The sequence below is a fragment of the Gymnoscopelus braueri genome, assembly GCF_963280865.1.
Source record: "Gymnoscopelus braueri genome assembly, chromosome: 12".
Lineage (NCBI taxonomy): Eukaryota > Metazoa > Chordata > Actinopteri > Myctophiformes > Myctophidae > Gymnoscopelus > Gymnoscopelus braueri.
The window spans coordinates 26,611,073-26,631,202 of record NC_137614.1 but is presented as its reverse complement, the minus strand read 5'-3'; the positions used below and the strand labels follow the sequence as shown (position 1 = coordinate 26,631,202).

The 20,130-nt window shown below is 41.0% G+C and overlaps 1 protein-coding gene across 3 annotated transcripts in view; it reads left to right on the top strand.

Moving 5' to 3' along the window:
* Positions 1–20,130, top strand: part of acap3a (ArfGAP with coiled-coil, ankyrin repeat and PH domains 3a) — a 63,125-nt gene that overhangs the window by 41,089 nt on the left and 1,906 nt on the right. Inside the window, exons 7-24 of one of the 3 annotated variants that reach the window (XM_080444397.1) lie at positions 1,360–1,404; positions 1,524–1,619; positions 2,271–2,345; positions 4,592–4,603; positions 8,290–8,402; positions 9,093–9,144; positions 9,799–9,899; positions 10,029–10,140; positions 11,057–11,265; positions 12,355–12,424; positions 12,519–12,613; positions 12,745–12,962; positions 13,087–13,175; positions 13,474–13,573; positions 14,262–14,488; positions 14,744–14,853; positions 15,883–15,993; positions 16,481–16,542. In XM_080444397.1, the coding sequence (XP_080300523.1) occupies positions 1,360–1,404; positions 1,524–1,619; positions 2,271–2,345; positions 4,592–4,603; positions 8,290–8,402; positions 9,093–9,144; positions 9,799–9,899; positions 10,029–10,140; positions 11,057–11,265; positions 12,355–12,424; positions 12,519–12,613; positions 12,745–12,962; positions 13,087–13,175; positions 13,474–13,573; positions 14,262–14,488; positions 14,744–14,853; positions 15,883–15,993; positions 16,481–16,542 (1,897 nt within the window). Of the gene's footprint in view, positions 1–1,359; positions 1,405–1,523; positions 1,620–2,270; positions 2,346–4,591; positions 4,604–8,289; positions 8,403–9,092; positions 9,145–9,798; positions 9,900–10,028; positions 10,141–11,056; positions 11,266–12,354; positions 12,425–12,518; positions 12,614–12,744; positions 12,963–13,083; positions 13,176–13,473; positions 13,574–14,261; positions 14,489–14,743; positions 14,854–15,882; positions 15,994–16,480; positions 16,543–20,130 lie in introns of all 3 variants that reach the window. The other 2 variants (XM_080444398.1, XM_080444396.1) reach the window with 2 other exon arrangements.

Below are 20,130 nucleotides of genomic sequence, written 5' to 3'. Positions count from 1 at the left end.
AATCTTAGCATCGCGTTATCTCCTGCTTCCTTTGTGATAAACGAAAAATTAAAACAAAAACAAAAAAGCCGTTTTTCTCGTTGACGGAGATGCAGAGAAAAACGAGAAATATCGTCAATGGCAGGTAAAGAGTTAAAAGATTATAAATTGAGATTAATTTAAAAGGGACATAAAGAGACAGACGGACTAATAATGCCAGTGGAGTCCACCTACAGTACATGTACGTGACACTGCTGTCACGGAGCCCTCCCTGGTCTATTTTTATACAGCGTGGCTTCATTCTGCCAGTGCGCTGTGCCCTCCTCATCACGACCATAATGACTGCCTGTGGGAACAAAGACACTGATTCAGTGTGGTATGATAACCCCCTCCCTTTGCATTCTGCTGTCAAAGATTTGACCCTTTCAAGTCTTAATTGAAAGTGTCTCAAGGCAGAAGAGGTCATGGTCACGACTCGTGGAGTTATGCACCATAATGTACAAGTTACCTCTCATACTGTAAAAGGAAGTTGTGTATTGATTGCAAAAATGCCACCGTTTGTTTCAATGTCTCTAATTACTCACTTAATTGCACTTAATTATAACATTGATTATGTTTATTACTTTCCCCCCCATTTCCATTTCATTACAATGGCAAACACTGACAGGATGTAGGTGAAGGTGAGGTGATTTATTCAGCTCAGGCTCAATGGGATATTGAGAGAAATATATAGGCTGGTAAATATATATTGTCCACTAGAGGGCGTTGTTCGAATACAGTCTGTAAAATCAGAAAACATTTGACATGCTAAGAGCACAAATTCCTATCATCTGTGTAGGAGATATTCTTTATGTTTTGGTGTTGGCATGTTATTTTGTTGTTAATTTGTAATGTAGTTCTATGTCTAGACACTTGGTGGCGGGCATTAGATTGACAGGAAGCACAGGGTGTGCATACAGGAAGCACAGGAACACAGGTGTGTCAATTAGTGTGGGCACAGAGTGGAGGGGAGCATACCAGACAGATGACAGACAAATAGACAGAAAAATACAGACAGAGTGAAGAAATTCAAAGGAAACTGGGCTTACAAGGAGCCAAGAGAGACCACTAAGTTCACTGCCACGTTCTTGTTGCAGTATTAATGTGCGGTGCTTCAAAAGAACTACAGGAATATTGATTGGACTTTGTTTGTATATCTGCGTACAGGACACTCCCTTTCCTGTGCATGTAATGGCGAGGTGGACTTCCTGTGCATGTAATGGCGAGGTGGACATTGGAATTTTAATGAAATCAATCTGTGTAGATAATGTAATTAATTCCATGTTTTTGTTTTGTATAATACTTGTTCATTCACTTGTTTCTATCTTTCTCTCCCTGCAGATCAATGTCCTCCAGGCAAAGAAGAAATTTGAGATCCTAGATGCAGTACGTACCATCTCCATCCTGTGGATGCACAAACAAAAAGATTACAATCTGCAAATAATGCAACAATTACACACCTGTGAACATCTCTTCAATAGCATAATTTTGTCTGTCTTCCCTAGATGCTGTCATTCATGAATGCACAGTACTCACTATTCCAGCAGGGCTACAACCTCCTGGATGAGATTGACCCTTACATGAAGAAACTGGCTGCTGAGGTGAGCAAAATGGCAGGAAACTGCCTCTTTTATCACCATTCAACTCCCAGCTTCTGCTCAATGAGCTGTATTTCAGGCCTTGGGCCAGAAGGCATGATTGGAGCTGACAAATATCGACAGGGCCATTTGCGTCACCAGTGCTGTTGTGGGTTGATGTGATATTCTGTTTAACCACTTGCAACCTGCCGTCCCTATCTTTGTGTCAAGTCATTGAAGATGTTTTTTTTGTTCGTTTTTTATTTTCAAAATCTTTCTAAAATTTACGAAAATAGCTGATCTATAAGCTCACTGCCTGTTGATTGCCTATTTTTGCATACGTATAGAATTGGGCTTACGTAGTTAATACTCTGGAGTATGCAATGTGAAATGTTTCCTCTGTGCACTGTACAGTATGATAAATTAAAAAGATGAGAGTTAGAGCTGCATCCATCTTTTACCAGTATGTTTCAGATGCACAATGTTGTGCATTGTGTTAATGAAGAGCAATGCTGTTTGCACAGTGAGCTCATCGCTGAAAACAAGTCAATTCTTCATTAACAAACATTGATCAGGCATTGATCATTATAGGCTCAGACCTCTGCTAGCCTAAACTGGATGAGCCTTGTACGGAGCAGCACTTCATTAACGGTGATCTTGTTGTCGTGTTTTCAGCTGGACCAGTTGGTGATCGACTCCGCGATGGAGAAGAGGGAGATGGAGCATAAACATGCAACAATACAGCAGAGGGTGAGTTTTACTGCACCGATAAATACTCTGAATGTAGTAGTATAGTCAATCGGGCGATTCCAGGTGAAGCTTAACCACATGAACCCTAGCATCCCTTTTTTGGGGGGGAACATTCACAGAACATAGCAGATCTTCAAGCTTAAAACACATCACAAGCTTGTAGATCGCCTATTTTCAGAAGAAGATGATATTTAGTACCCTTGGGAATACGGTCAACTAAGCCCTAACTATCCCTTGGGAGTCAAGTCAACTAAGTATGCATTCTGTATGGTTTGCACTTTGCAGTAAGTGGTTTATTTGTTGTCCATTGAAAAAATCAAGTTCTACAAGCTCACAACGTGTCACAGAGCTTGTAGATCTATTTGCAAAGTGCAACACCCTCATATGATGAATTATCAGGCGGCTTATGTTTTTAGGGTCATAATGTGTTCCTGGTTTAGTCCGATAGTCAGATAGATGTGGATGTAGGTGTGTTCAATAACTGTAGGATTAAAGGTGACCAACCAAATCAAAGGTGTTTGATTAATCTCCCTCACAAAGGCCAGGTATTGATTTAACTGTTAAATCAGGTGGAATTGAGTGTTTTAAGATATACTAATCCCACTGGTTGTGGGTTACAATGATCAGCACATTAAGTGTATGCCGATATACAAGGAGTAGTCTCACTATGGTTGATTAAAATGCTGATTGTGTTGCGTTGTCCGCTTGATATTGAGGTCACCCCTTTTGCTTTGTGTAACTAGCAATCTGCATCTTTATAGGCATTTTATAAACATTTTCAAGCATAAATGTCCCTATTTGAACCAAGCTATCGCCCTCAAGCTACACGGATAGTAGGCTGGATAACATGTATCTCCTGATGAGTGTGTGTGTAACCGGACATACAGTAAGTATAGGCTTACAGGAAGTTCCGGTAGGCTGGACAACATCCCTGTACTTCATGTTAGACACTTTTGAGAAAAAACTGGGAATGAGGTTCCACTGATGGTAGCTTTGTTTACCAGTTTTTTTGTTTCATAATGATGGGTAACAGCCATCCATGGAGGATTCGCTCTTTGTTGTCTACCTACTGAATTATTGAGGAACCTCTTTCATCAGAGGGCCTGTTTTAGGCTGCTCTGTACCCCAGGATAAGTGACCATCTGTCAGATGACCAGTCAACCATACTGCCCTCCAGGCTCTGTGGTCTGGGCTAGAGACTGCAGGAAGGGCCAGGTCCTTATTGATCTGTTTTTGAAGCAGACTAATAGCTTCAAACAACCCTCCTATGGTCGAGGGAGTTGCGTTTCTAAACATTCAGTGTGTTGGACCAATGGAATATTTGCATGTCATGATGTCAGGGACCGAGTTGGTTGGTAATAGGGACACAGGGAGACGTGTGTAGTTTCTTTAAAAATGTATTTTTTTTTGTCTTTTATCTTTCCAACACAAATACTGCAAACAATAATTTTGGGCCCAAAAACAAATATCAACTTCACAGCATGACTGACCTAACCAAAATGAGACATGAGGGGAACATGTATAGTGTGTGATCAGACCACTACTAACAGAAAGGGGAATACACTAGGTCCTGTGTTATAGTTATTTGTAGTTTGTTTGAATGTTATGTCCTAGTGACTAGGACATAACATTCAAACAAACTACAAATAACTATAACATAAACCGCTGCAGCACTAGCTAATATTAACTAATGAAATTACAATGCAACTGAAATATCAAAAACACATTTGTTCAAAAAATGCAGCTGGTCCATCTTTCCTTGGCAAGCCACATCAACTCCAGCACTCATCCGAATTGATAACTCAAAGAAAATTAAATAAAATACTAAAATACAAATGATATGACTCATGATAAAGCAACTTGACCCTAACAAAAGTTAACTAAATGTATATGAACTACACTTAGTTGACCGGGGTTCCCCAGGGGTATATTCTTGGTCCCCTCCTTTTTCCCGTAGTCTACACCAAATCTCTCTGCCGAAAATAGTAGATCTACAAGCTTGCATTGCATTGCATTGCAATGCAACGATGTGAGCTTGTAGATCTACTATTCTTTCCGAATGTTTGCCTATTTTCGCTGAATGATCACCTATTATGACATGCCCATGTAGGCCCTCAGGTTATTGTTCTTTCTGAACTGCAGTGTTGAACCGTGTTTCTTGTGTTCACTAATACTGTGTTTCTTTCTGCACCCATGCTTCTTTGTTCTGCCCCTGGGTCATCTAAATATACAATCTGCTCTCTCAGACACTCATGCAGGTGAGTAATGTTACAATTGTATTTCTTGCACATGTGGGTTAGGGATCCTTGACCTTAATACAAGTACAGATCATTGGCTCATCTCTATAAGGTTGTTCTCAAACTGTAGACTTTGAAGTCCTTTGGGGAAAGCCGCAGTTTATTCAGAAGTATTTATTCAAGACAAAGAGGCACCAATCGATTGAATAGCCAGTATAAAACGAATCAGTTTTAATACCGGTCAGCCTTGGCCTAAATAAGAACATTTTTCGCATAGATGAGTATGGGCTAAGATGGTTTTATGATGAGCAATTTAGTACTGTATCGATTTTACTTTTATTGGTTGCTTTCCCCCTCTGCTCTCCTTTTTGAAAGTTTTAAGTCACAGACTCTTGTTTTCTTCTTCTCATTGGTCCATGTTCAATAAGACCTGTGTAAACCTAAGGAGGACAAAGGGGCATCTCTCACACAGCGGAGTAGACCGCAGACAGGGAGGTAAAGTTCTCCCACCATAGACTGTCAGTGTAGCTGGCTGGGTACACAGTACAGAGAAAGCCCTTGAATGCCAGAGCCATTCATTTTTAACTGGAGGTTTAATGGAGAAGTTCTGTTCAGAGCAGGGTCAACCGCAACTATTCAGTGTTTCTAACTTTACATGTACAAAACAATACAGCTGCAGCATGTCCTTTATAATTCACATCTTGGAGATTCAAATTACAGAGGTATTGATGGCCGTGATAAATCTTCAAATTAGAATAAAACTATAACACAGTATTTATATATTATACAGTATGTTAAACTTCACTCTGCTCGCATCTAATACACACTTATGACAGGCTATTGCACATATTGTAGTGTTTGGGATTAGCAGAACAAGGTTGGGCAGATGCCAGGCAAGTAAGGATGGTGTGAAGGCACCACGGCAGCAGGCCAGTACCTAACAGATGCACCTTTCGACACATTTATGGCAACAGCATCCTTAGGACAATAGGAAAGCATGTCACAGCAGACTGTGTAACCAGTGGTACCAACTGTGCTAACCATGTGTGGCAGTGGGGAGCCCTGTGGCATAGCCTGTACGAGCTAGATGTGTACACAACCAGGTGAAGTGAAGAATTAGGGCATGTCTGTAATCTGTTTTTGAAATCTGTGTAGATAATCGATTTACACCCCATGCCTTTGTAAAACAGAGGGCAGCCTAACTACATTTGGAAGGAGTCTTATTTCCTTACATGTTCAATAATTCACTGATGTTCAATTTCCATCTCTATGATGTTGGATCGTTAAAAATGGATGGTCTGTGTTGTGGGCTTGAGAGATTACAGAGTACTGCACAACACTGGTTTCTCATTAAGTATACTGTTTGAAATATTCATATAGTCTTATTATGAAAACAGCTTCCTATCTCAAGGTAAGATATAAATTATAATCTTGAATATGTTCTTGTATATTTGAGAGGTAGAGTGTTGGGGAATGCAGTTGTTGCAAGTTTGTAATTGGCATTTCTCAGCATAGAAAGCTAATAAAGGCTTCAGTAGTGTTTACTTGGTGAACTTGGGTGCTTGCCAAACATATCCTCTCAGGGTCAATAAAGGACTGAATCTGCCCCTCTTCAATAGGGGAGGTGCGTTTAGGGAGTGGTAAAACTGAAGCAGGCTTAGGCATCGGAGTCTCTAAACAGTCTGCATGTGTCCGGGTCAAGGGCAGTTACAGTGCAACGTAGTCCACTATTCTTCCGTTTGGTCCTGACAGGGATACATTGGCAGCTGTATGTTAATTAGGTCTAATCCAGATCCACAGAATGCAACGGGGCAGGTGGCTGTAGTTCAGAGCAAACATATCAGCAGTGGAATAGCTGAGCACAGTGCGACTCGCTGCGTTTACAGTCCACTGTGAGTGCCACGGCTTTCAGTAGAGAGGAGTTATTGGATCTTCCATGTCTCCACGGACATGCTTCTAGTCTGAGTTGAATTCTTTCTATTTTCCTCTTTTTTTTTAAACTTTTTTAATTATTTCTTTTTTTCAAAAGTTTGGGTATTTTTTTCCAATGCTGTTGGAATATTCTAAACGTTTGAAAATGAAGATCTGCGGGAGATGGGACTGTACTCTGGTGGGTTGATCTGCAATGTCTGAATTGTTACGGCTATAACTTCATTACATATTGTTAGAATAAGTACCATATGTCTAACAGGAGTGACCAAAGAAGAAGTAGTTGTAATGCTGGAAGGATCTGTATCTTTGAGATACAGTACATGTTACAGTATGAATGCTATGTAATTCTACTCCCTGTCCCTCTTGTGTGTCTCTCACTCTCTACTTTTCTTTTTCTTTCTCTCTTGCCTTGCTTCCTTTTTAGTCGAGAATTTCTGGTCCTTAGCATTATGATAAGATGTAGCTTAACACTTTTACAGTTAATACTACACTGCTACTGAGTTAAAAGGGGGAGAGTTGGAGAGGAGTGCGTTGTTGTATTATTTAACACAATAGAGAACTGCTACATGAACATGTACTCTGTTATGATGAAACAATTTTACAGCGAGTGAATATCACTTTCTGTGCTGGTCTCCCCAGAAGCCATCTTAACCTACTCTTAGACTTTGGCTTAAAAGCATACACAGTATGTTCAGACCTGAATGTCTGACTGCTTTGAAGCATGCAGTTTGAATTGACTGTGGTGGGAAGGCTCTTGTCCCCTTTACACGGCTGCATTGCGTGCGACGGTGAAACTTCATTTTCATCTCATGCAAGTCAATGTTCTGTACTTGCTGCATGGTACAGTACATTGGGTGGAAAGGGTTTAACATTTTTTTAAGTCTCTGTACATTATGTACTTCTGGTCCTAAACATGAAACATGACACATGGAACATATCTCAAGTAACTACACTGCAAAGTCCTGAGTTTCAATTGAACTGTGAGAGTGCAAAAAGTGACTAATAAGGGTCAGTTTTAGCACTCTCACAGTTAAATTCTGGATTTTACAGTGTACTATTGTGTTGGCCCCCTTTAATTATGAGATATTAGAGACATTCCCCATTACGGTGGCCTCTAAGCCTTAAATAGGTACCTGTCACTTTCTGTTGTTTAGCATTAAAGTGTTAGGTGGTCTGTATTCTTCCCATCAGGGTATTATGTTTTACGCAAATTAGATCCTGTTTATGTAATTTGCATCACATGTTATCCAAGTTATGAAATGCCATGGTGAATCATCCAGAAAGATGGCATGCAATGTGTACATGTACACATACACAACCTAACACGTGACTGTTTCTACATGATCGCACAATGTGTGACGTTTCTGTTCGTTTTATGGATATAGTGCATGCAGCGCAGTGTGATATCAAATGCTACAGTACCAGGATACTAGGAACAACACACATTGCACTAACATGCAGTTTATTCTATGGAAAGACAAGGGTATTATGCTAACAGGTACAGTATGAGGACTACTAGTCATTAGTTTATTTTCTTTGCTTAAAAAGATGTATTGAGACTTAACTGTTCAGGTCAGATTAATGCAAAAATAGCCGATCTACAAGCGTGGATATTGTTGTCGCGGGACACCGGCGTACAACAAACTATAAATCAGGCTATAGGCTACCAGTGTTACCTGTTTTATGCCTTAATCTGTGATTTTCAGTTTCCTTTTCTTATCTCTTCCATAAGAACCAGGGTTAAACCATGTGTGGCTCTGTCTCCTCTCTGACAGGACTTCTCCTATGAGGACTCCAAGGCAGAGTTCAACGTGGATGCCCCCAACGGGGTGGTGATGGAGGGTTATCTGTTCAAGAGGGCCAGCAACGCCTTCAAGACCTGGAATAGGTATGGAAGCTTCCATAATACCTCTGTATACTACAGTATTTTAACTGTAAAATCCTTGATGTCAATTAAGGAGAGTTACAAATGGATAATTTGACACTTAGGACTTAACTGTTTAGTACCACAATGGCGCTGCACAGTAACATGACTGTGAACTACAAAAAAGGGTGAGATGATGTCAGCTATTATGGAAATGGTTGTTTTATTATACTTCCTGTCCTGAAGCCATTTCGTGTAGCCGGGGATGTATTTGTCATTCTTATTCAAATATACTGTATAATTTCCTGACCATGTAGCTTCAAATGGCCTGCCGGCAGATCTACAGTGTCCTGCATTTGACGTTCGATCCATTAAAATGGTTATTCCTCTTCCCAGCTCCCCACGGACCAGTCTTCCCCTGTTTTTGCTTCACTGATGCACATTTTACTGTATTAGCCCATTTCTCTGTCTCAGTGACAGGGCGAGGGGGTCAGGATGTGGATGTTGTACTCCGCTTTCTTCTCACGGGGTCAGAATATTGCACCGCGTGGCGGAAAGCCTGTTCCACTCAATGATGCTTTTACTCGGTCATCATCGGCGTCTAGGGTGACATCGGTTCACCTTTATGCGCAAGACCCTTCTCGTGGAGGGATATTGATCTAACTTGTATGTTTTATTCACCTCTCTCTCTCTCTCCCCTCCTGCTCTCCCCAGACGATGGTTCTCCATACAGAACAGTCAACTGGTCTATCAGAAGAAGCTCAAGGCAAGTCCATTTCTCCTCTGGCTGTCGCTGAGTGGTCCCTGGGGGGCAGGGGGTTGGAATAGGATGAGTGCAGCTTTAATGGGGTTGGGATATGGTTGGAGGGGGGTTGATGAGAAATGGAGACACTGCTGCTTTTAAAGTTATAGAGAGACATTCTTCGCTGAAGTCCATCACCACTCACTTGCTCATTCACTCTGTCAGTGTGCGCACTGCGCAGTACTGATCTAACCTCTAGGGATACTGCATTCCTCAAGTTAACATCTCCACTGTAAATCCTCAATGTTAATTCATGTATTTATTTATTTTGGAAATTATTTATATTCAGATTTTCAAGATGTTTTCATAACATGCAAATACACGGACAGCACCTGCAAAAAAAACTGAAACGGAAACATAAACCTCAATGTTAATTTAACTGTACAAATGTAACAAAATGGGCCCGGACCCTTACAGGTCCAGTACATTTGCACACTCTCGGATTCCAGTTTGCTTCAAATCTAAGACGCGCTATCTTTATCCAATATCATCACAAAGAATTCTCTGAACTGTGTACTGTTAACAGCTGCCAAGAAAGAACTGTTTACCTTTGCTACTTAACATCTGATGTACGTATATTAAATATGATATGTGATGAAGATGTTTTCATGTGTTCAGGATTCTCTGACAGTGGTGGTTGAAGACCTCAGGCTGTGCTCAGTTAAACCATGCGAGGACATCGAGAGGAGGTTCTGTTTTGAGGTGGTCTCACCCACAAAGTAAGACTATTTTCTTTTTAGTTTTAGTTTATCTGTTGCTTTGTAATGACACACCAGTTTATGGAACTGCACAGAAGCTGATAGTGGTTTGGTGGAGATAAGCTAATTCCACCCTCTTCCATTCAATAGGAGCTGTATGCTGCAAGCTGAGTCTGAGAAGCTTCGACTTGCCTGGATCCAAGCAGTTCAAGCTAGCATTGCTTCAGCATACAGAGAGAGCCCTGATACATATTACTTAGAAGTAAGCTCCGGTTTTGATTCAAGTACAATTTGTATGGTTTCTTTCTTTTTGCGTGTTTCAGATCATCCAGCTGCCAGAAGGGGGAGGTTGGTAGGCAATAAGAATACTATTATACAAGCAAAAGAAAATGTATGAAAGTAAACTGGATATAATTAATTGAGAACTTGCCAAACCGTTGTTTGTTCAATAACAGGGGTCTCCTCGTATAACTACAGCTCTTTAATCAACAGAAAACTAATTTTCTTGTCGGTTTCCAATTTCAGCCAATCAGGAGAGAGTACCCATTTATCGACTTAAATTTGATAGTTTTCCAGTTCCAATTCTGTCTGCTAACTTTTTTGTGTCGTTCATTCCAATTTCACTTTCAATTTATCCTGTGCTGTATACTTTCTCTCCCCTGATTGGATGAAATTGGTATTCCGACCTGAAAATGTATTTTCGGTTTACGCTGGAGAGACGGGGAGACCCCTGTTACTGAACAAACACTCTATAGAAATGATCAGAATATGAGTTATTTTACACATTTTAACAAAAAAATTGCACGTAAACCATGTTTAATGTAGTATATATTTTTGGTGCGTTTCAGAGGTGTTGAGTCAGTGTTTAATAGAATGCGGGTGCTAGAAGGTGCTCTGGTTTGATTGTTTTGTGTACCTGCTTTGCCTTGACCATCTGAGTGTAGACAGCTTAGATAATATACGTAGTACATATACATGAGGTTGAAGGTGTTTTATTGTCACATGCACAATACATCAGATGGCAACATTGCAGGCATTGAAATTCTTGCTCACATCCATATATTACATGCAGAATATGTGGGGATATAAGTGTAACAAAATGAATAGATCACATACTGTGTATATGCCAGTGTACCACTTTTACAAATCCAACCCTCAAACTCTGTCTGTGACTTTAGCGCCTAGACAGAACGGCATCGCCGTCCACCAGCAGCATCGACTCGGCCAGCGAGCCTCGGGAGCGCAGTGTCCGAGGGGAGACCATCCTGCAGAGGATCCAGTGTCTGCCCGGGAATGAACATTGCTGTGACTGCGGCCAGGCCGACCCACGCTGGGCCTCCATCAACCTGGGCATCCTGCTGTGCATCGAGTGCTCTGGAATACACAGGTGGATTCCATTAACACATCTTCCAATCTTTATACATTTTCCCACACTATGTGCTGTATGAGTTTTGTCAGACATCCACCCATTCGTTCCCTTGGCCGTACATTTTTCTGTCATGGATGGTCGTTCGTTCTGCCTCACACATCGCTGAAGGGATTACTGTGGAGTAGGCTGCTTATTGGATCAGGCTGGTTTTGATTGCGAGAATTTAGAGGATAAAGATCCGCCCCACTTTGACACTACAGGCATCAAGCAAACTATTGAATGCTTCTATACAATGGTAGACAGTAGACACTGTGTTGAACATACAGAAGCCATAGTGTAAGTTTGTTGACTGGAGGAATCGTGCCACACTTGAATACATCCTGTTGTCATCCAGGTCAGCGCACTCGCTGCTCTGTTACATCACACTGTTGAATCGCCAGGGGATAGTGCTCATGATCTTGTTGGGAACGTGTCCCTTAAGTGTCATAGGTGTTTACTTGGGAATGCAATTATTAATGCTTATGTAATCACAAACCCTGCATCTGTTCGGCCCACTCATTGAATATTCATGCTCCCTTTTTTGGGGACTGTCGTCTTCTCACGGTGAGATCAGACGAGGCCCCCTGTTCATATGGCAGTGGAAGCACGAGAGGCACACTATCAAGTTCTTTTCCTTTTTTTCCCCCCTTCACTGTGCCACTGTTGCCTGGATACCGGACGGTTTCACTGGAGGAACTCTGGTGATTTGCATAACATTAGGTGCAGCTTCTCTCGTTTCCCTGGGAACAATGGGGTTTTAGGCCCCCGCTGTTATTCATAACCACCTCACAATGCAAAGGCATGCAGTATGACACATCTGTGGCGCTTCCTGTTCTGTTTATTAGAAGAGTATACAGCTTAGTATTTTTTGTGTGAACTTCCATCTGTCGGCAATATAGTTGTAGTAACATATTTTACCATAAAATTCTGACGGCAATATAGTTGTAGTAACATATTTTACCATGAAATTCTGACATCTTGTCATGTAACTGATGTTGTACAACTACTGCATAACTCTTAAGAGCATGTAATGTAATTTGTTTGTATTTGCTTGTCTTTCCATCGCAGGAGTCTAGGGGTACACTGTTCTAAAGTGCGCTCTCTCACGCTGGACTCATGGGAACCAGAGTTGCTAAAGGTAGGACTATTCATGCCTTGTAAGTGCAATTCAACAAAATCCAACATAAATCTCATGGCAAAGAGCCCAACATGATGCCTGTATTGAATTGCAGTTGATGTGCGAGCTGGGAAACAGCATCATCAACCACATCTATGAAGGATCATACCAAGAGCAGGGTGTGAAGAAACCCTTACCATCCAGTTCAAGGTAAAACCTAACGTCCTATTTGTTGTCCGACAAACAATTGAATCATGTCCTGTTACGGTCAGGAAGTTGTCATTAGCATTGCCTTTTACCTATGATGACTTGCCTTCATGTCTTCAATGTGTCCCCTGCAGGCAGGAAAAGGAGGCCTGGATAAAGGCTAAGTATGTCCAGAAGAAATTCCTGAAGAAGCTGGGCTCCACAGAGATTCTCATCAACGGTGTGAAGAAGTCAGAGCTGCGGTGGAGTGTGAAGAAGTGTCGGAGACATAACAGTGCCACCACGGTGCCCAAGACGCGAAGGAGATATCGACAAGAACCCGGAAGTACCTCTCCTGCCACCCTCTCCTCAGGTACCTCAACTCACTGTATTTTGACAAAACTCTATTTCAGCATCTTTCATTTAAGTGGGGCAGTCATGAAATTGCTTTTCTTAATCTTTCTTTACTTTGTCGGTATGCATTTGTGTCACAGCAGCTGCGAAATTCCGGCGAGACTCCCTGTTTTGCCCAGATGAGCTGGACTCTCTCTTCTCCTACTTTGACACAGGATCCGGACCTCGAAGTAAGTCACTCCCAATTCTGACACAATGACCCAAAATGGTTATTCATTAACCTCTGATTCAGAATCATGATCAATAAGGCACGGGTACTGTTAGTTACTCATCCACAGATGCCATGAAGATAAGCATGCATGAATCCTGTACTTTACTATATTTTTTTTGCACAGGTTGTGTCTTAACATTTGCTCACATATGTACTGTATGTGCGGGCACCTTCGCATGAGTGCATGCATGTCCCTAAACATTATTGAGCCATAGCTAGCAGCAGTAGCTAACGTGTCCATCTGCTGGCGTGTGCTGGTCCGGCAGGTCTGAGCAGTGACAGCGGGCTAGGAGGCAGTACAGATGGAAGCACTGACATCCTGGTGTTTGGCTCGGTGGTGAACAGTGTCACAGTGGAGGGTGAGAGCAATGTGTAATATATTGTACCTTAACATTCAACCTTAAAGTTGTACAATGCAAAATCACAAATAACGATTTTTAGCAACCTCTGCTGGTCACTACCGTCACTGCATACAATTTCCCTAGTCCTCGATTACCCAGAATTCCATTCGTTTTCACCGGAAGCCGGAAGCGTTTCAAAAAGCGATCTTTTAATTGTTTTATACTATCTACGGATCGTTTCTCTTAGCCAGTGGAGCATTAGTTACCATGAGCTGTGCTTTGTTTTTCCGTTCTTTTTCGATCTCCAAATCCTACATTCTCTTAAAATCAGCGTGAGGTTCCTTTTTGTTAATAGCGCGGTAGTTCCTGGCCAAACAGGAAACCGTTGCGGTAGTTCCTGAGGACGTCGGCCACGACGTCATGACGTTGGCCAGGAACGTCATTTTCCCGGGAAAGTCCCCCCCGTACACGTTCAATAGAAAATATATAAATAAAAGGCTTCCGGGGGTGAAATTCACGGAGTGGGTGTTGTGAAACTTTTGCCACTCGCAAAAGATATACAATTTAACTTTAGTTTTGTTGAAAACGTTACCTAGTATTACTTTAAGGCTAATTTATACATCATCGCACAACAAGTGTCATGGGAATTGTAGTTTGCAATGGGATACTGAGATAAGATACTGTCTGTCTTGGAACTCGTTTTCAGAATGCGAGGTGTCAGAGGACTCGAGCGGCGAGGCTGAGCTGGAGGCAGAGCCAGAGACATCAGACCCAGAGGACGTGAGGGACCTTCACCCTGGGGCGCTGCTCTACAAAGCCTCCAAGGCCCGCAACCTGCCTGTCATGTCCGAAGCACTGGCCCACGGGGCGGACGTCAATATGGTGAACGACGAGGACGATGGGAAGACCCCGCTCATACAGGCTGTGATGGGGGTGAGTCAATCCTGATTTATACTTGGTCGTAGCATGGTGTCCCAAGACGAAAATACCAGATCTACAATCTCACAGCATGTCATAATGCGTTGTGAGCTTGTAGATGAGCTGCTATTCTTGTAGATCTCTGCTATCTCATGTACAATCAAAACACACTTTTACTGATCGTCAGTATACAGTGTATATTTCCTTACCCTTCATTGAAAGAGCGTTAACTTGTGTGTGTGTGTGTGTGTGCGTGCGTGTTTATGTCAGGGTTCATTGATAGCCTGTGAGTTCCTGCTACAGAATGCAGCTGATGTCAACCAAAGAGACATACGAGGGAGGGGACCCCTGCATCATGCCACTTGTCTCGGACACACAGGGTGAGTTAGTGAGGCTAGACACTTTATTTATTCTGGACAGTTTATTCTGTCCATCTTCAGTGTTTGTGGTAATCTTCTGTTGGTGCCACCATAATGTTGACTTGATCCCAGAAAATTGGGATTTACAGACACAACTCAGTAACAGTTAGTTAAAAACTGTTATGTAGTTACAGACTGGTTAGTGTAGCGTCCCCATATCTGGCCATAACTCCCTCCACCGAGTGAGCTAGCTTTCTTGGTGCAGGGGGTTGTTGGCCGGACTGGTGAGCCGTGGATCATGGCTTTGATCCCAGAACCACACCATGTGTGTGGTTCTGTGTTTGCTTGCTTATGTGTGATTGAGTCCATGTGTGTGAATGTTTGCGGTTGGGAGACTGTGTGTGGTTGTGAAGGTGTTTTGTGTACCGGTATTTGAGTTGATTATTGTTTTTTGTATTGTCTTGTATATATATTTTTTTATTCATGCTGCTGTAACACCTTAATTTCCCTTCGGGGATTAATAAAGTGTATCTCATCTCATCTACCGTAACCCCCTTTGCAATACATGGGTACAGTCCACCTGCCTTTTATAGTATGCTATTTTAAAGCTGAAATCTTGAACTGTTTTAATGAATAAAATGTTATTTTGATCAATCTGTATGGTAGGTAGATTATGTTAATACAATAATAATGGCACATCTGCAGTGGTTGGAGGTGGTCTCCCTACTATTCCATTGAGTGTAGACCCTGGTGTTGGGTAGGACACCTACTGGTTGACAAGTAGTACTGCCTCAAACTCATACATGTAAGCACCAGCCAAGCGGATATTGCTTGCCGTTTTAAATGATGGCAGACAGTAGGAAAGCAAAGTAAGCGAGACAGAGGAGGAATACTTTGACAGGGGTGTACACTGCCATTAAAAAAGTGTTGATATAGCATTTTGCACTCTGAACCACTAGTTCAGAGTGAACTAGTGGTGGTACAATGAACATCTCATTCACTACTTGTGTTTTGTGACTGATCTCCGCTTCGTTCCTGTGGTGTTTCCAGGCAGGTGTGCTTATTCCTCAAGAGAGGCGCTACGCAGAACGACGGCGATGAAGATGGTCACGATCCTCTAAGTATAGCTGTGCAGCAAGCCAATGCAGACATTGTTACCTTGTACGTCAATTTGCTACCTACGCCCGTCAATGTTAAAGCCTGAGATATACTTCACTGCATGCGGATGTCACGCACTGAAGCTCACAACATTGTAGGGGTGTGCCGATACGATACACGATATTGGGCTCACAATATCAATACGATATATGGCACTTTTTTATTATGAAAATATATGGGGTGGGGGGGGAAGCTTATGAAAATATATGGGGGGGAGAAAGCAAATGCAAACAAATACTTCTGTTTTTGCATTATTATTCTTTTTTTTCAAAAACGCCAAAACGATACATATCGTCACAAAAACGTATCGCGGGACGATATATCGGCACACCCCTACAACATTGTGATCTTGTAGATCGGTGTGTGACATTGGCGTGCAATCAAGTACAAATCAGGCATACCATCTCTCCCATCATTTTCTGGCTATTCAGTGTGGATGGAAGTGTTTAATTGAATCGTCGCATCTCTCTTTCTCCACCCCCCCTTTCAGGCTGCGTCTGGCCAGAATGAATGAGGAGATGCGGGAGTCTGAGGGACCTTTCGGCCAGCCAGGTCATTATCCCACCAGCAGCCCTACTGAGCAGCAGTATAAGAGATGCATACAGGAGTTTATCTGTATCAACATAGCTGAGTGTTAGGAGAAGCTTCAATCTCCACTTCAAATACAGTCAGGTTACACTAACAGTCTAAAATGATATATAAAGGAAAAAAATAGTCCAGGGGGTGCCTGTAGACAATGGACTGATCTAGATCCAGATGGACCTTTTGGGTGATGCAGATTAGCTACATCTTCTCCAAATAGCCAGGGCCCAAGAGTTCAAGACTATTAATGCCTATCCGAGTGGATCAATTAGTATTTTGGGTGTTATAGATATTATTTGATTACAAACACATATTTCTTATTGTCATAATGTTTGCTGAAATAATTCTATGATCACAGGTTGGATTTCACAAGTGATCACAATTATGTTTTTTTTGGTTATACCCAAAATCTCAATCTGGTCCAATCGGAGAGGGATTAAAAGTTTTGAACTCTTGGGCCCTGGATATTTCCAGTGTTCTTCTACCAAGCACAGTTTAGAGTTGAGGTATTGTACCAGAACCTGCCAACAGCCAGCTACCCTCTCAGGATCACACTATAAAACTCAGTATTAATTGCCCTTGTAATGATGTCAGAATCACAAACAGCTGACTTTGAAAACATCTGTGTAAATGAACATACAGCGTTCAGTACATTCATGAGTTGTTATGCTTGTTATGTCGTTGTACGATGGTGACAACATTGTGAGACAAATTGTGGCTTTAGTGTCTTTACAGAGCAGGACAGCTCACTGCCAAGAAAGAGGTTACATTATTACCTTATGACAGTGGTCCTGGCGTTACATTATTAGTTATGACGGTGGTCCTGTCGTTACATGATTACGTTATAAACATCCTTCACTACGTCAAAGTAAAACAAAGTAGACAGCAGCTGATTTAGGTCCAGCCTTGCCCTTTTATTTTGAGTTGTCAGAAGGTGGTTTTCAATAGGATACAGGGTGCTTTGAACCAAAGATCAGCCAGGACATATTAAATGTCATTTTCTCAGTTTCGCTATTTGTTTAATTTAACTCTGAAAGTGAAGAATTTACCCTTATTTTTACTGTGCAAATTACACTAAGTAACACACAAGGCCCTCTAGTTGTCAATCATGACTGTTCTGGCTATGCATGATGGTGGTCTTACAATTAGACCATCAGAAGGAGTAACCACAAAGATGGATAACAACTGTGAGAGTAAAAGCTCATGAGATAATGTTTTTACTCTGTATTTGGCTTTGAGACTATTCAAAGTAAAGCTTTTATGTAAATTTAAAAGCAAAATTATGCACTTTTCCTACCAACAATGATTTGGTCTTTGTTTTTACCGTTATGCATTTTGTTTGATAGGGTAGGGTTATTGTTTAGTTTTATTTTGTATTTATTTATTATGAAATGCCCAGAGCAATAGTGCAATGATGATTTTAATACAGATCCTCTGTATTTTTTTGTATTATTTTTAATGATGCAGATGGTATTTTTTTAAGCTGGATATATTTTGTTAGATTTTATTTTACTGAGCACTCACACTAACTCTACACCAGTAATAATATTCCCATTTTGAAAAAGACAACAACCGCTCCATAATTTAACAATAAACTACTGTCAGTAACTATGATGTGCGAACTGCAGTGGAAGATGGATTTTTTTATATAAGATGTATTAAACTAACGTGTATGACTGTACATACAGTATTTGTATGTGGACATGTTTGTCAAAAACATTTGTCATTGGTAATCTGATATATGATGTCTAGGCCTATATTAGATTTGTTCTTGGTTTTATTGGTCAAATAGTGCATGGGTGGCTGTTGCCCAGCCCTGTTGCTTTTGTTTACTTCTATACCCAGTGTATGTGAATACTTGACATTTAGTATTGTTCAATAATGTTAATATCCATGTTGTATACTGCCAAATCATAAGAACAGTGCATGGAATGACATTCCTCAGTTTATATCTGTGGTCCTTGGCCAGAAGGAAATTGATGCAGATGAATTGAATGCCTCTCTTCCATATGAAACTCCATTGGCAGTAATGCTAGTGAAAAAAATAGTGTGAGCTTGATGAAGATGGATATGGCAGTACAGCTATTAATTCCATTAGAGAAGCAAGATTATATGTATCCATCTGTGTTGACATACCTACTTACACACAGTCATTGAAGAGATTCCAAAGGAGACCTTTTACCATTCTCATAGCTGATCTAAAATCAGGTCCTGTGTAAAATGTCAGAAATTCTATCCGTATGGCCTCATTGGAAAGATAAAAGTTACTGTGGTTCAGCTGTTAACATTTTGTTTGCTCAGTTTACACAGTATAATGATGATAGCATACGATACATTGCATTTGAGCAAACTGGACAGAGCATTTGGTATTGTACGTGTTCTGTATTAGCAGTCTCTTAAATAACTGACTGCTCAGTTCAGTTGTTCACACACACACACAACCTAAATAAGAATATGAAATTACTTGTCCTTAGACGTGCTAGGTCTAGAAGATGGATACACTGTTGGGATTTTGTTCAAGCCAAAGACCGCAGACAGTATTTCAGAAGGATGTGGAGGCAGCATCTCCTGCTAAGTGTTTTACCATTATCTTTTTTAATACCAGACTATGATAGAGGTCCTTTTTTAATATATGACATAATTTACCAGACACATGGGTTGAGGTTCCTTGAAATTAACAGCCCCGGCTGACTGAAGATTTATCCTCTCCATTCCTGCTCGTCAGTGTTACATTCAAGCACTTTGATATAATATGTTAGAAAAATTACTGTTTAATGCTCACATATGTTGAATATACAATCAATTTTCATGCAAGCCTTTTGTTATTTAGTGCAGTACATGGTGCTGTATATAGTGGCTCACATAGGCAAAAAAATACCAACCATTAATTTACAAGCCGGTGGAAGATTATGCTGTACAGGACACTAGTACAAGTCGATAGATCAACAAATTAACCACTGTACATAAACTAAATGCTATTAACACAACTGCTTGCTTCTAACATGCAACTCTGAACTTTCCTGTATTGTATTGTTTTCTGTTTCTGACTGTTAATATCTGTACCATTTTATTTGAATATTGTAAGGGAACTTGTATCTCAGAATATACCTGTGCATATTAACAATTACTGGTACCTTTGGTTTGAATTGACCTTTTGTTCAATAACTCCTTGTGTCCTCTAAAACGCTACTGAAAATAAAATGGAAACGTGATTAAAGGCTAACTTTTCTCTTCGCTTCTTGCTTCACTCTTCTGTCCTCTGTCCTTTGCATCACACCCTTCCCCTACAGCTAACAGCATTAACACTTTTTAATGCTTAATGTCATACAATGGAGTTGCTCACTAAAAGTATCTGATCCAACAAGTTAACAACGCATTGCACGGCTATTTCAGGTGCACGCCTCTCTGTCATATGACGACGTGTAAGTCAGGCTTACCTTTATACCCTGCTGCCACACTAACTATGGATCAAGATGAGACCACAATTTGGGGCCAGGAATAGAATAGCACATTGAGGTTTTTCTTATATTTGAAGTTTAGACCAGTGTTTTGGCAAAT